The sequence below is a fragment of the Cyrtonyx montezumae genome, unplaced genomic scaffold (genome assembly GCF_038088225.1).
Source record: "Cyrtonyx montezumae isolate F1298 unplaced genomic scaffold, pur_monq_1.0 scaffold_6, whole genome shotgun sequence".
Classification (NCBI taxonomy): domain Eukaryota; kingdom Metazoa; phylum Chordata; class Aves; order Galliformes; family Odontophoridae; genus Cyrtonyx; species Cyrtonyx montezumae.
The window spans coordinates 10,084,849-10,097,594 of NW_027072067.1; the positions used below are offsets into that span (position 1 = coordinate 10,084,849).

Genomic DNA, 12,746 nt, shown 5'->3' on the forward strand with positions numbered 1-12,746 from the left:
CAGAGGTACTACAGAGAAGAGAAGCTCCACCTGCAAATTGCAGCTTCAGCACAGATGCGGGTTTTAGCTCTTTGAAGGCTGTTTTCTGAATGGATTGCTGCTTGGGGGTGTGCCTGCTTGTAATTTCCGCTTGTCCCCGGCTGCTGCGTGCTTTTGCTCAGGGAGGAACTCTGGCAATGGCTGCCACCTGCACGTCTCCCCTCTCCTTGTTCCCCTTGCTGCCCCCAGCACCCACTGCTCATAGCACCAGGGCCTGCCCTGCTCAGCTCACCCCCCCAGCAGATTCCCATACTCCTCTCCTCCTGCCCTGCTCCCGGCTGTAGGCGTAGGGCAGCCGAGGCACAGCCCAGCTGGACCTTCCCGGAAGGGCAGCCCAGCATCTCTCTCTCCTGCAGCCTGCTGCTCAGAGGCTGAAGCCCCACAGGAGCAGCTCACCCATGGCACCCAAGCGCCGAGCACCCCCTGCACCCCAGCCCGTAGATGTGGGCAAGAAAGCCAAGGGAGGGCAGAAGGAGGGGGAAGATGCCTGGAGCTCTGCACTCACTGCCCTGAAGGCAGCCCCCAAGGAGAAGCCCCCAGCCACCATCGATGGGCAATGTCCCTTGAGTGCGGGAACAGATGCTCAGGTGAGTGCGGGGAGGGGGCATCTGAGGCACAGTGGGGATGGAAGGGGATGGAGAGGAGGCCCAATGCAGACCCCCTCATCCCCAAAAGGGTGAAGCACCCCTCTGTCCCCAGTGCCAATCCGCTGCAGCCCCAACCCACTGCCTGCTGTAGGTCTATGAGGACTATGACTGCATCCTGAACCAGACCAACATCAGAGCCAACAACAACAAGTTCTACATCATCCAGCTCATCAAGCATGATGGTGCCTACAGCACCTGGACCCGCTGGGGACGCGTGGTGAGCTCACCTGTGGCCATACCTGCCCTGGGGACCCTGAGGGGTTGCGGTACTCTCTGTCAGATCCCCCGTCCCAAGTTCCCAGTCACAAAGTTTTTTCTCTGAAAGAGAAAATTTTTTTTTCTCTGAAAGAGTGGTCAGGCACTGGAATGGCCTGCCTAGGGAGGTGGTTGAGGCACCATCCCTAGCGCTGTTCAAGAAGCGTTTAGATGAGGTGCTAAGGGATTTGATTTAGTAATTCAGTGGGTAGGGGTGATGATAGGAGGATGGTTGGACTAGATGATCTTGTAGGTCCTTTCCAACCTAATGTATCTATGAATCTATGAATCTGTGAAAGTGAGCAGCTCTGCCACAACCCTTCCCTGGGGGGCATCAAGGACGCATCTCCATGCTGAGGTGACACCCCAGCAAGGATACCCATGATATCGTGCCCATGGCTCCAGCACAGTGCCCATGACACCGTGTCTGCTTCAGGGAGAAGTGGGCCAGTCCAAGCTCCAGTCCTTCACATCTCTGGAAGATGCCAAGAAGGATTTCGAGAAGAAGTTTCGGGAAAAGACTAAGAATAGCTGGGCAGCACGGGAGAACTTCGTGGCCCAGCCGGGAAAGTACACGCTGATCGAGGTGCAGCCGGACAGTGGGCAGGAGGCAGAGGTGGCCCTCAGGGTGAGCAGCACTGCCTCACTGCTGAGCCTGTGGGACTGGAACACCCTGCAGAATCAGCAGGGTGGGCTGTGGGGTGCATGAGGGGACAAGCTCAGCATTCCCTCCCAGGCACCAAGGACATCGTAGCGGCATTGATAATGACACAGGCTGGGGTTTGCTCCCAAAGGTGGATGGTGTGGGTGATGAGAAGGTCCCCAAGCGCCGTGTGCTGCCTTGTGCCTTGGACGAGACCACGCAGAAACTGGTGGCTCTCATCTTCAGCAGCGACATGTTCCGCCACGCCATGCAGACCATGAATATCGGTAGGAGGTACCAGGCGGCCTGATGAGTGTGGAGGTGCTGGTGGGTTTCTGAGCATCCCTTTGGCCATGGCAATGCTGGGGATGCTGGCACGGGGCACAGGATGACTGCATTCACTCCATCCTGGCCAGATGTGAAGAAGATGCCGCTGGGGAAGCTGAGCAAGCAGCAGATTGCTCGGGGCTTCGAGGCACTGGAGGAGCTGGAGGCAGCACTGGGGAAGCAACCCTGCAGGATGTCCCACGTGGAGGAGCTCTCTTCCCGCTTCTACACCATCGTGCCCCACAACTTTGGGCGGGCACGGCCACCCCCCATCAATTCCCCTGAGCTGCTGCGTGCCAAGAAGGACATGCTGTTGGTGAGATGTGGTGGCATCTGTCCCTGCGAGGCAGGAACAGTGGGAGCCTTGTACTGGCCCCCAATTACTATGTCTCTGTTCTGTCCCCACCAGGTGCTGGCTGACATTGAGGTGGCACAGAGTCTGCAAGCACAGAAGGTGGAGGAGGAGGAGGAGGTCGCCCACCCCCTGGACCGGGACTATGGCCTGCTGTGCTGCCAGCTCACCCTGCTGGAGCCATCCTCTCGGGAGTATCAGGTGTGACGGTCCCCAGTGCCATGCAGGTGCTGTGTGGACATGGCTGGGGGCAGCCAGCAGTGACACCATGTCCTTCCTTGCAGCTGATCCTGAACTATGTAGCACAGACAGGGGGCCAAGTCCACATCCTCAACATCTGGATGGTGGCCCGAGAGGGTGAGGTAAGAAGGAGCCTGATGAGACCCCAGCTGTGGCCCCAGGACTGGACTTTGCAGATTCAGGGGCACTTACGGGTCTCCAGGCTGGCTGGGCAGAGGGGCTGTGCCAACCCTGTGTGCCCCTCCCTGGCCAGACCTCGGCTCTGTGTCCCTCCAGGATGAGCTCTTCCAGGCTCACGACCACCTGGAACACCGGCGCCTGCTGTGGCATGGCACCAACATAGCAGTGGTTGCAGCCATCCTGAGGAATGGGCTGCGCATCATGCCCCACTCAGGCGGGCGTGTGGGCAAGGGCATTTACTTTGCCTCTGAGAACAGCAAGTCTGCCTGCTATGGTGAGCAGCGGGCTGTTTGGGGTGCCTGTGGGGTCAGTGCAAGCTCAGCTCCTTGTGGCACCTCTGCAAAGCTCCTTCTGTGCTGGGAACCTAGGCACAAATATGTGGGAACTCTGGTGCCATCACTCCTTTCCCTTCCTTTTCCCTCCCCTTTCCTGCTGTCAGTGCGCTGCACATCCCAGCAGGTCGGTCTGATGTTCCTGACGGAGGTGGCTCTGGGCAAGCCATACCGCATCACCCGCGATGAGCCCACGCTGCAGCAGCCCCCTGATGGCTATGACAGCGTCCTGGCCTGTGGCCGCACGGAACCAGGTGGCTGTGGGCTGTGGGCTGTGGGCTGTGGGGTGACCCTCAGGGCTTGCACTAGCGGGGTCTTCTCGCCCAGACCCTGCACAAGATGAGGAGGTGCTGCTGGATGGGAAGAAGGTCCTGGTGTGCCAAGGCAAGCCTATCCCCATGCCCGCCTACAAGGACTCGTCCTTCTTCCAAAGCGAGTACCTCATCTACCAGGAGAGCCAGTGCCGGATCCGCTACCTCGTCCAGCTCCGCTTCTGAGGGTGCCAGGCTCCTCACGTCCTCTCTTGGCAGCAGAGTGCCACCAGTCTGGAGTGCTGGAATCCAGGCTGTATGGCCACTCACTTGGGTGTGGGATGGAGCCTCTCCCACAGTCAATAAATCCACTGTGCCTCGCACCAGCAGTGTGGCTGCTTTCCTGCCAGCATGGAGGGGCTGAGCAAGGGGCCCTGGTTGTTGCTGTGGCGATGGGTTACCCCTGTTGTGGGTGGCTCTGGGTGGGCTGCAGCCCATTGTGGCCACTGGTAGCCAAATTCATGCCCACCACCGTGGCTTTTGGGCTATGAAGGGAAGAGCATGGAGGAGCTTGTCGCTGAGTCCCCAGAGCCTGCTCCCTTGGTACCACACTGAGCCCCACTCCATCCCCTGCATCTCCCAGAGTACAAGTTTGGGTCCGTGCAATGACACTTGGCTGTGCCACCCTGATGGCCAAGAGATATCTCCCTGCCTTGAGGACACTCTCTGCTCCCCATTCTCGCAGCACCAGCCCCCCATGCTTTTTTCAGTGTGGGAAGGGCCCCGTGGGCTGCAGTCCCCTGATCTCCCCTGCCCTGTCGCCTGCCGGCTGCTAGGACCCAGCATCTGTCCCCAGCGCTGTCAGTGGGCGGGCAGAGCCCGGGGGTGACAGCCGGTGCCATCGGCGACAGGCAAACACAATGACTAATGGGTGACAGCCAGGGAAGGGTGGATGCGGCTGTCGGGAACCCCACTCCTGCGACACAAGCAGTGTTGGTGACAAGGACCGGTCCCAGGGAAGGAAGCATCACCCATCAGCCAAGGAGCCAAGGTGCGTTGGTGACACCACACTGATTGGTGACCCATGGCAGTGAGGAGGGGGGCCAGAGAAGGGGCTGCAGGGATGGGGTGGGGGGGGTTGGCTTTGTCCATCTGTGGGGCAAGGGATGGGGTGTCAGGCTGGCTAGGGGGCCAGCAGGTCCCACAGTGCCATCCCTGCCCTGCCATCTCTCCAGGATGTTTTGGAGACCACCTCTGGGTTTCTCCATGGCTCTGGTTTTGCTCCTTCCCCAACAGGCAAGGGGCCATGAGAAGACAGTGGCCATGCAAGCAGTGGACTCTCCCTCCATGGGAAGCAGGAAATCTGTCTGTGTGACACAGGCAGTGGAGCCACTGGTTTAGTCCCTGTGAGCATGGTGAGCCGGATGGGGCCAAACACCACAGCCAGCCTGGAGAACTCCTCCATCCCAGAGGAGTCCACAGCACAGGAAGTGCTGGGCCTCCTCTGCATGGTCCTGCTCACTATCACTGCCCTAGTGGCCAACGTGGTGGTGATGGTGGTCATTCTGAAAACCCCCCTCGTCCGCAAGTTCATCTTCGTCTGCCACCTCTGCGTGGTTGACCTACTCTCTGCCATCTTCCTCATGCCCCTGGGGATCATCTCCAGCTCCTCCTGCTTCAACAGGGTCATCTACAGCATTGCTGAGTGCAAGGCCTTGATATTTCTCAACATCTGCTTCATCAGTGCCTCCATCCTCACCGTCTCTATCATCAGCATCGAGCGGTACTACTACATTGTCCATCCCCTGCGCTACGAAGTAAAGATGACCATCAGGCTGGCGGTGGCCGGGGTCATCCTCATTTGGGTCAAGTCTGTCCTCATCACCATTCTGGTGCTGGTGGGCTGGCCCCAGGACAATGGGGCCACCAGTGCCAGCCACTGCACAGTCTACTGGAGCCCTGGGGCCCACAAGAAGGCTTTTGTCATCATCTTCAGCATCGCCTGCTTCATCCTGCCCACCATCATCATCTTCATTGTCTACTGCAGTGTCTACCGGGTGGCCCGGCTGGCAGCCCTACAGCACACGCCTGCCCCAGTGGCGGCCCCACGGCCCCGCTGTGACTCTGTTGCCAGCCAACTGACCATCATCACCATGAGGAACCTGCCGCTGCCCCGGCTGGCACCTGAGCGCTTTTTGGGAGGGAACAAGGCCATCCTCACCTTGCTTCTCATAGTGGGACAGTTCCTGTGCTGCTGGCTGCCCTTCTTCGCCTTCCACCTGCACTCCTCTGTCGGCATGGCTGTGGAGGGCGGTGGGCACGGTGAGATGGTGGTCACCTGGATTGCCTACTCCTCCTTCGCCATCAACCCCTTCTTCTACGGGCTGCTTAACCGGCAGATCCGCCAGGAGCTGGCCCGGCTCTGGCGCAGTCTCCTCCACCGCCCGCTGGGCCAGGAGCTGTGCTTGGCCATCTCCGAGGCCTCTGTACATGAAAACGTCCTGCAGTTCCTCCAGAGAGCCACCTGCACACTGGAAACCCATGCTGGGTGCATCAGCCCCAGGAACAGGCTGGAACAGGGCAAGGGGGGCTGCCCCATCCCTGGCCAAGTTCCTGAAGAGAGCGGCCAAGAGCAGAGCTCTGCACCACTGTAGCTCTGCAACCCATCCTCTCTGCTCCTGCTCCACTTTTTGCCTGCTCTCCCAGCCTGCGTGCTGGGGGAAAGGCTCTCGGACACATTTTGGGTGCTATCATTTCCATTATGCATGGTGGGAGCAACCCCAGCTCCTGCAGCACATGGGGCTTGGGAAGCAGAGGGTCTGCAGTTTGGGGGCACATCCCCCTGCACAACCCCATGCCCTCCCCAGCCCAGATAACACCACTAACACCATAATGCCACTGCCCATGGTGCCCAGTACCTCCCCTCCTTAAAGTCAGGATGCTGCAGGGTTGGACACTGTGCCCCCAGCCCCCCAGAACAGAAAACCCCACCCCAGTAACAGGGGCTGGGGAAAGGTGCCCAGGGCAGGGAGGGTGCTCAGGGAAGATCACTGGCCACAGGGCCACCCCTCTGCTGTCACCTCGCACACCCCCTTGAACTGGGGGAGTCTCCACTTGGGGGGTGGAAAATCTATCTTTTTCACATAAATTTTATCTTTTTATTAAACCATTGATAAGTTACAAAGGAGGAAAAATATAGACTTATATATACAGCGTTTCCAAGCCAGCAGGCTCTCAGGGGAGTTGCTGGGAGGGAGGTGACTGCTCTCAGGGGAGTTGCTGGGAGGGAGGTGACTGGGGAAAGTCCCCCCAACACAGCCAGGGGATGGGGACACCCCATAGAGGCCAGACAGCCACTCAGCAGCTCTGGGGTTCAGCCCGTCAGGCATGGGATGGCAAGAGAAGGGCAGCAGTGTGGGCAGGGAGAGGGACAAGAGATACCAGGGAATGGAAGGATGGTTTCCCCCCCGGCAGGAACAGCCCTCTTACCCATACCACAGCAAGTTTGCAGGGCAGAGGGGACACAGTGCTGCCAGGATTAGCATTGGAGCAATTCTTTGCCCCAGAGGCCATCACCTCTGGGTCCCCCTCCCCTGGGCATGGGGTGTTGGGGGGGCGACTGGGGGAGAGGTGGAGGACAAGGGGTGTCCTTGGCACCGAGTGGCACCAGGACCTCCCTTGTTCACCTACAGAGGGGCTCAGTAGGGGGAGAACTTCTGCCGGTCAGCTTTCTTGGTGCCGTTGGACGCTGAGATCTTGGTCGTGTAGGTGGCAGTGCCACCATTGGCACCTGCCACCGAGGACGGGGACAGTGCCAGGAAGGAGAGCGGCTTCAGGCCCATGAAGTTGGAGAGAGAGAGAGCGTAGGGGGTGCCCAGCAGAGCCGGGGGGGCGGCAGGGACAGCAGGCAGCGCTGCGCCAGAGCCCGGGGCGAGTGGCTGCGAGAAGCCCATGCCGAGGTCCACGGAGCCAGGGCCGAGTGGCACCTGGGAGGTAGATTTGGCCGTCTCTAAGCTAGGGGGTCAAGCGGCATGGTGAGGGGCATGGTGACAAATGGGCCACCTGCCTGCTGTAGGGCACATGGACCTTTGCCCTGTGCCTTCTGCCACCAGTGCCAGCATACCACCCCAGCTCTCTGAGGCGCTTACCAGGTGGTGATGAGGTACTGAGCCAGTGCGATACTAACGGGGGACCCGGTGATGGTGATGTGCCGCTCACTGGAGCCCTCGGTCTGGTTCCCAATCTTGATGTGGGCTCCTGACATCTGCCGGATCTCACTGATCTTGCTGCCGTGCCGGCCAATGATGCAGCCTATCAGCTGGGGGGGGGGAAGGGGGACACCAAGGTGAGTGGGGCAGGGCATGCTGGGGGATGTGGGGACTTGGTGAGGACCCACACTTACATCATTGGGCACCAGGAACTCCTGGGAGCTGCTTTGGGAGTTTGAGTCCAGCCCTGGAGGGAAAGATGGTGGAGTGAGGAGGGTCTTCAGCAGCCCTGTGCCCCTTAGACACGGGGGGACACTGCCGTGGAGATAAACCCAAAGGGGCCATAAGGAAAGGCCATGGGGAAGATGGGATGTGGGCACTGGAGCTCGTGCCACTGGGGTGGAAAGCTTGGGAGCACTGGGACACCAGGAGATCAAAGACAGGGTCTTTCTGGTGTGTGATGGCACACCAAGGAAATAGGACTGGAGATGGGAGGAGAGTACATGGACTCCCATGCCCTTGCCAGGGCCAGGCATGGAGCAAGAAGAGCACGACCCATGGTCTCCAGCCCCACAGGAAGCTCACCTGGCACCATGGAGGGTGGGTGGCCCATTGGTGGGAAGGGGACAGTGTGCCCTGACATTTGCTGCAGTTTTGTGACCTGACCAGGGAGAAAGAGGAGATGCAGAAAGAGGAGAGGCAGGCATGATGGCACGGTCTCATGACCCCAGCTGGACTCTGGCATCCACTCAGTGCACATCCCACCCCACCTCAACCCATCCCACCTCACCACACCTCATTCCATTCCACCCACCCTATCTCATACCACATCTCATCCCATTCCACTTTATCCCATCCCAACCCACCCTCTCTCATCATATTCCATCTCATTCCACCCCATCCATCCCTCCCCCTTCCATCATACCCCATCCCATCCCATCATACCACATCCCATCCCAATCCACTCCACCCCAGCTGCAGGCTGTCAGACCCCATGCCCATGGAGACAGCCCCAGAACTGGTCCCATTAACCAAGCAGCTGGGCTAGGAGACTTACTTCTGCCGGAGAGACCCCGCTGTATTGCCCCTGCATGGAGAAACCCTGGGGGGGACAATGGGCATCAGCTGGAAACCACGCAGGGACTCGTGCCCATGTAGACAGGAGGTCCCCCTGCCCCGGAGCCCCTTACCTGGTTGGCAGAGAGCAGGATGGTGCCCAGGGAGAGCCCGGGGTGGTAAGGGATAGTGGCCCCCTTCGGAGGCGACTGCACAGGGAAGAAAGGAGGTGGAGGAAATGAGCAGTGGGGTTGGCCCATATCACACCCTGCAGCGCCGCGAGCCGGCTGCGTACCTCCAGGATGACGGCACAGATCTGCCTCACACACTGGATGATGGTGTCTGGCACCCCCGAGACGGTGACGGCGCGCTCTGTGGAGTTGGGCAGCAGGTCGCCGGCCACCTGCACCTGAGCCCCCGAGCTCTGGGGAGAAAACGGGGGGAGGGGAGGCTGTGGGACCTGGGTAGGACCAGTGGGTGGATGCTCCTGCATCGCACCAGGGGACCTCACCTCCCGGATCTCCCTGATCTTGGTGCCCGCCTTGCCGATGAGCGAGCCGCACTGGCTGGCCGGGATGACAAGACGCAGCGTCACCGGTGTCCTCCCCGCGGCCGTCCCGTCACCCAGGTCCTGCAGAGGGACACACACACCCAATGCCGGACCTCCCCCGGGAGCGGGCGGCTGGTTATAGGGCAGGGGATGCCCACCTCCTCCAGCTTAAAGGCGATCATGGAAACGGCGCGGAACACGGCGTTGGTGGAGCCGGTGATGGTGGTGATCCGTTCGGGGCAGGAGCCCTCCGAGATAGTGATGCGCGCGCTGCTCTGGGGACGGCAGTGCAACCCGTCAGGGGCACAGGGCTCAGCGCTGCTTCGGCCTCGGTGTCACCCCCTCCCATCCCACCCACAGCCACGAGCCGCCTGGAGCCACCAAAACAGGAGTACCCTGCGGCCTCCCCACACGCCGTTACCTGCTCCCGTATCCTCTTCACCGTCTCTCCTTTCTGTGGGAAGAGGAACAGTGCTGGCGGTCAGGGCCAGGAGCCCCCTGGCGTGGCACAGCCCTGCCCTCCCCCGGCTCTTACCTTGCCGATGATGCTGCCGATCTCCTGTGGGAGCAGAGGGCAACTCCGTTAGCAGGTGGCCCCAGTTTCACCGACCACGTGTCCCCAGGGGTGAGGACAGCCCACACTTAGGGTGAGGGGCACGAAATCCCGCGTCCCCAGGGCAGGTTACCTTGCCGTGCATCAGCATGCGCAGGGTCAGGGTGATGCTGAGCTGCGGCTCTCCGGGGCCGCTCGCTCTGTCCGGCGATGCCATGGCCTGGGGGACATGGGGGGGTTCCTGCGGGGTACAGCCAGGTGTCCCGACCCCTGGGCCGGGGGTGCCCGGACCCCTGGCTGGGGGCTGCCTACGGGAAGGGGGGAGGCACCGGGCAGCACCTCCCGCCCGGAGGCGGCCGGGGAGGGGACAGCAGGGGACAATCGCCGCGTGTCCTGGAACGGGTGGGCGGGATGCCGGAGGCGATGCCAAGCGGCTTTGGAACAAAGCACCCGCGGCGGGGCTGGGGCCCGATCTGCGGGCGCTGTCGGGGGGAGGGGGCACGGCTATTCTGGGTGCTGGCAGGGCTCGCCGCCGCGGTCGCCATCAGGGGAGCGGGGTGGGGGGGCGGCAGTCTCTGCAGCCCCTGAGCCCCCACGGGTGAGACAGCGGGGACAAAAGCGCGGACACGAAAGCCGGTGGAGGGGGGGGAGGGGGCGGGGGGGGGGGGGAAGGCACGGCGTCCTGTGCTGCCGGGGGGGCGTGGGGACGAGGGCTGGGTGCCGGGCGGCAGCGGGAGGCGGTGAGGGGACGGCGCGGCCACCCCCATTGCCCAGAAGGAAAGTTTCTCCGCTCCCCCCGCCCCGCTCGCAGCCCGGTACCTCTCCGCACCGCCGCCGCTCAGTGCCGCATGCCGCCGGGGCCGCCCCGTGCCACCCGGGCCGCGAACAATGAGCCGCTTGACGGGCGCGGGCCAGGCTGGCAGCCCCGGCCCCCACCCCGGCCCGCTGGGGCCCCCCTCGCTCTTCCCCTCTCCCACAGCCCTCCCTCCGGGATCCTATTACAGCGGATAAGAGACACTAAAAGGAACAATGCACCCTGGGTAAGGCCATCTGCCACCGCTGGGGACATTCCTGTCCCCCCCCCCACACTTGGCTCGCACATCGCCCCTCTTTGTAATTGCTTTTCTTTTTTTTTTTTTTTTTTTTGTTCCTGGAAGCCGATCAGCTGGCAGGGCTCAAGGGCTCAAGGGCACCGGGCAGGCAGCGCCGGGACGGCGGCACCCAGGGGTGCTGCTGGGGGGTGGGCACCCTTAGGACTGCCAGAGCAGCAGATGGATGGAGCGCTGAGCACCCCCATGCCAGACCCTCCGATGCCAGCAAGCCCTGCCCCCATCCGTGCCCCACGTCGCACACTGACACGCTGCCATTGTCACCCCCCCCCCCCGCTGCCCGCGTGCCTCCCCCGCTAAATCCTCATAGGCCCCGGCGTAAGCAGCTAAAGCCCAGGCAGGCTTGGAGGGGGAGCACGGGGGGGTGGCACCCCGCTGCCGGCTCCATCTGCATCCCCAGGGCCGGCTCAGCAGTACCAAGTGGGGAAAGGCAGGTGGCGGGCACGGTGCAGTGCTCTGTCTGTCTGTCCGGATGTCTGTCTGCCCCCCCCCCCTCCCCCATATGTTGGTGACCATAAATCCACTGGGTACTCGGGACACGCTGGCTGCCACCACAGGCAGGGGATGGCTGGGGATGGCAGTCACCTTTTAAGCCCCTGTGGATTAACCTAGGAGTGAGTGTGTGGGCAGAGGGGTGGGAAGAGGAAGAGGAGGATGAGGCCGGGAGGAGGGCAGTAGTCAACCAATGGTGTGTGAGACAGTGAGGAGGGAACAAAGCAGGACAGGAGGATGAGGCCAGGAGAAGGGTGGCTGCCACCCGCTGCACGTGCTGTGGTGAGCAAGGGACAAAGCAGGAAGGTGGCAGCACATCTTAGGGTTTTATTTGGTCCCCATGAAGTGGTGGTGCCAAGGAGGGCCATCCCCCCTCCACTCACTCCAACTGCTGCAGGAAGGCCAGCAGCCCACGGTGCCACTCCTCGGGCTTGTCCAGGTAGCAGGCGTGCCCGGCACCCTGCAGCACCAGCACCTGGTGGCGGGCCAAGTGCCGCAGGTTGTTGAGGCTGACCTGGCCCAGGTCGGCATCCTGGTCCCCATAGACGATCAGGGTGGGTGTCTGCAGAGGGGGACACAGGCTGTGACGATGCTCACTGTCCTTTGTGCCCAGTGCAGCATTATACATCCAGCAGGAGCATTTCCCCCTCCCATTCCCCGTCTCTTAGAGCAGAGATGGGGACCGGGAAGGGAAGATGCTCCCATCCAACCCCCCCTTACCTCAACGCGGGCGTACTGCTCCGCCTCAAACTTGTCAGTGCAGATGGGCGCCACGGGCACGTAGGCCTTCAGCAGGTGCCCGTGCTGCAAGAGGAAGGGCAGCGAGTACATGCCACTGAGCGACGGGCTGACCAGCACGGCCGGGGCCAGGCCCAGAGCCTCCACCACCGCCTTCAGGAAGGACCCCGGTGCCGGCTGCCCCACAGGAGCGGGAGCTGCGGCGTCCTTCGAGCGGCCCAGCCCTGAGTGCGAGGGGCTCCGTGTCACACGGCTGCCACCGTGCCGCCGCCACGTGCCCTCGGCCGTGCCTTACCCGGCAGGTCGATGGCCACGGCCCGGTGGCCGGCATCAGCCAGCAGGGCCAGCGTGCACAGCTGCAGCCAGGTGTCCGAGGAGAAGCGGATGCCGTGCAGCAGCAGCACGTTCAGCCGCGGGGCCTGCTGCGGGCGGGCCTCCCGGTAGAAGAGGCTCTGCCCCTCCACCATCACGGTACCCTCGGTGAGCAGCGCTCCCGCCATGGCTCGGTACCGCTCCGAGCCCGGCACACGACGAGGGGCACCGCCCGGGTCCGAAGGCCGCGGGGGGCGGAGGAAGCGGCGGCGCCGCCTGGTGGGCACGACCGAGAGCGGGCGGGTGGAACCGAGCCCTGCCCGAGCGGAGCCGAGCCCCGCCCGAGCGGAGCCGAGCCCTGCCGAGGTTTACCCGAGCCCTGCCGAGCCGAGCGCATCCGAGTCGTGCTCGAACCCTGCCGAATGCTGCGTGAGCGCCCGGGCCCCCGCCCGAGCCCTGCGA

General features: G+C 62.4%; 4 protein-coding genes across 8 annotated transcripts; 2 read left to right on the plus strand and 2 right to left on the minus strand.

Annotated features, from left to right (window-relative positions):
- Window positions 1–425: 425 nt before the first annotated feature.
- PARP3 (poly(ADP-ribose) polymerase family member 3) lies at window positions 426–3,611 on the plus strand. Its single transcript, XM_065749224.1, has 10 exons — window positions 426–626; window positions 778–903; window positions 1,378–1,569; window positions 1,736–1,871; window positions 2,001–2,227; window positions 2,321–2,464; window positions 2,548–2,625; window positions 2,780–2,957; window positions 3,123–3,269; window positions 3,343–3,611. Exons 1-10 carry the CDS (start codon window positions 438–440, stop codon window positions 3,510–3,512), a joined length of 1,587 nt encoding a protein of 528 aa, XP_065605296.1. The 5' UTR covers window positions 426–437; the 3' UTR covers window positions 3,513–3,611.
- Window positions 3,612–3,982: 371 nt separating this feature from the next.
- LOC136057004 (probable G-protein coupled receptor) lies at window positions 3,983–6,448 on the plus strand. Of its 2 annotated transcripts, none has more exons than XM_065749450.1 (2): window positions 3,983–4,321; window positions 4,568–6,448. In XM_065749450.1, the coding sequence occupies exon 2, from the start codon at window positions 4,679–4,681 to the stop codon at window positions 5,918–5,920; it is 1,242 nt and encodes a 413-aa protein (XP_065605522.1). In that variant the 5' UTR covers window positions 3,983–4,321; window positions 4,568–4,678; the 3' UTR covers window positions 5,921–6,448. The 2 variants fall into 2 exon arrangements, with proteins under 2 accessions (XP_065605522.1, XP_065605523.1); XM_065749451.1 differs by having other exon boundaries at window positions 4,306–4,317; window positions 4,563–6,448.
- An 87-nt stretch (window positions 6,449–6,535) lies between these two features.
- Window positions 6,536–11,472, minus strand: PCBP4 (poly(rC) binding protein 4). Of its 4 annotated transcripts, none has more exons than XM_065749446.1 (13): window positions 10,453–11,472; window positions 9,767–9,853; window positions 9,616–9,639; window positions 9,494–9,534; window positions 9,239–9,353; window positions 9,042–9,161; window positions 8,826–8,954; window positions 8,665–8,739; window positions 8,532–8,576; window positions 8,060–8,135; window positions 7,669–7,721; window positions 7,415–7,584; window positions 6,536–7,280 (listed from the first exon to the last, which is right to left on the minus strand). In XM_065749446.1, exons 2-13 carry the CDS (start codon window positions 9,848–9,850, stop codon window positions 6,965–6,967), a joined length of 1,248 nt encoding a protein of 415 aa, XP_065605518.1. In that variant the 5' UTR covers window positions 9,851–9,853; window positions 10,453–11,472; the 3' UTR covers window positions 6,536–6,964. The 4 variants fall into 4 exon arrangements, with proteins under 4 accessions (XP_065605518.1, XP_065605517.1, XP_065605519.1 ...); XM_065749445.1 differs by having other exon boundaries at window positions 9,767–9,874; XM_065749447.1 differs by having other exon boundaries at window positions 9,239–9,355; window positions 9,502–9,534; window positions 9,767–11,472.
- A 74-nt stretch (window positions 11,473–11,546) lies between these two features.
- On the minus strand, window positions 11,547–12,696 carry ABHD14B (abhydrolase domain containing 14B). Its single transcript, XM_065749452.1, is given in 4 exon segments — window positions 11,547–11,796; window positions 11,955–12,196; window positions 12,268–12,604; window positions 12,607–12,696. Coding segments are annotated over 4 exon segments (837 nt in total). The 5' UTR covers window positions 12,682–12,696; the 3' UTR covers window positions 11,547–11,613.
- Between the last annotated feature and the right edge of the window lie 50 nt (window positions 12,697–12,746).

What these genes read in the sequence shown, in the direction of transcription:
- PARP3 (XM_065749224.1), top strand. Translation starts at nt 438, where the DNA reads ATGGCACCCAAGCGCCGAGCACCCCCTGCACCCCAGCCCGTAGATGTG. An exon ending in CCAAGAAGGACATGCTGTTG is followed by an intron (nt 2,228 to 2,320) that starts GTGAGATGTGGT and finishes TGTCCCCACCAG; the next exon opens with GTGCTGGCTGACATTGAGGT. An exon ending in CAGCAAGTCTGCCTGCTATG is followed by an intron (nt 2,958 to 3,122) that starts GTGAGCAGCGGG and finishes TCCTGCTGTCAG; the next exon opens with TGCGCTGCACATCCCAGCAG.
- LOC136057004 (XM_065749450.1), top strand. Translation starts at nt 4,679, where the DNA reads ATGGTGAGCCGGATGGGGCCAAACACCACAGCCAGCCTGGAGAACTCC.
- PCBP4 (XM_065749446.1), bottom strand. Translation starts at nt 9,850, where the DNA reads ATGGCATCGCCGGACAGAGCGAGCGGCCCCGGAGAGCCGCAGCTCAGC. An exon ending in ATACGGGAGCAGGTAACGGC is followed by an intron (nt 9,354 to 9,493) that starts GTGTGGGGAGGC and finishes CCGTCCCCAGAG; the next exon opens with CAGCGCGCGCATCACTATCT. An exon ending in TCGCCTTTAAGCTGGAGGAG is followed by an intron (nt 9,162 to 9,238) that starts GTGGGCATCCCC and finishes GTCCCTCTGCAG; the next exon opens with GACCTGGGTGACGGGACGGC.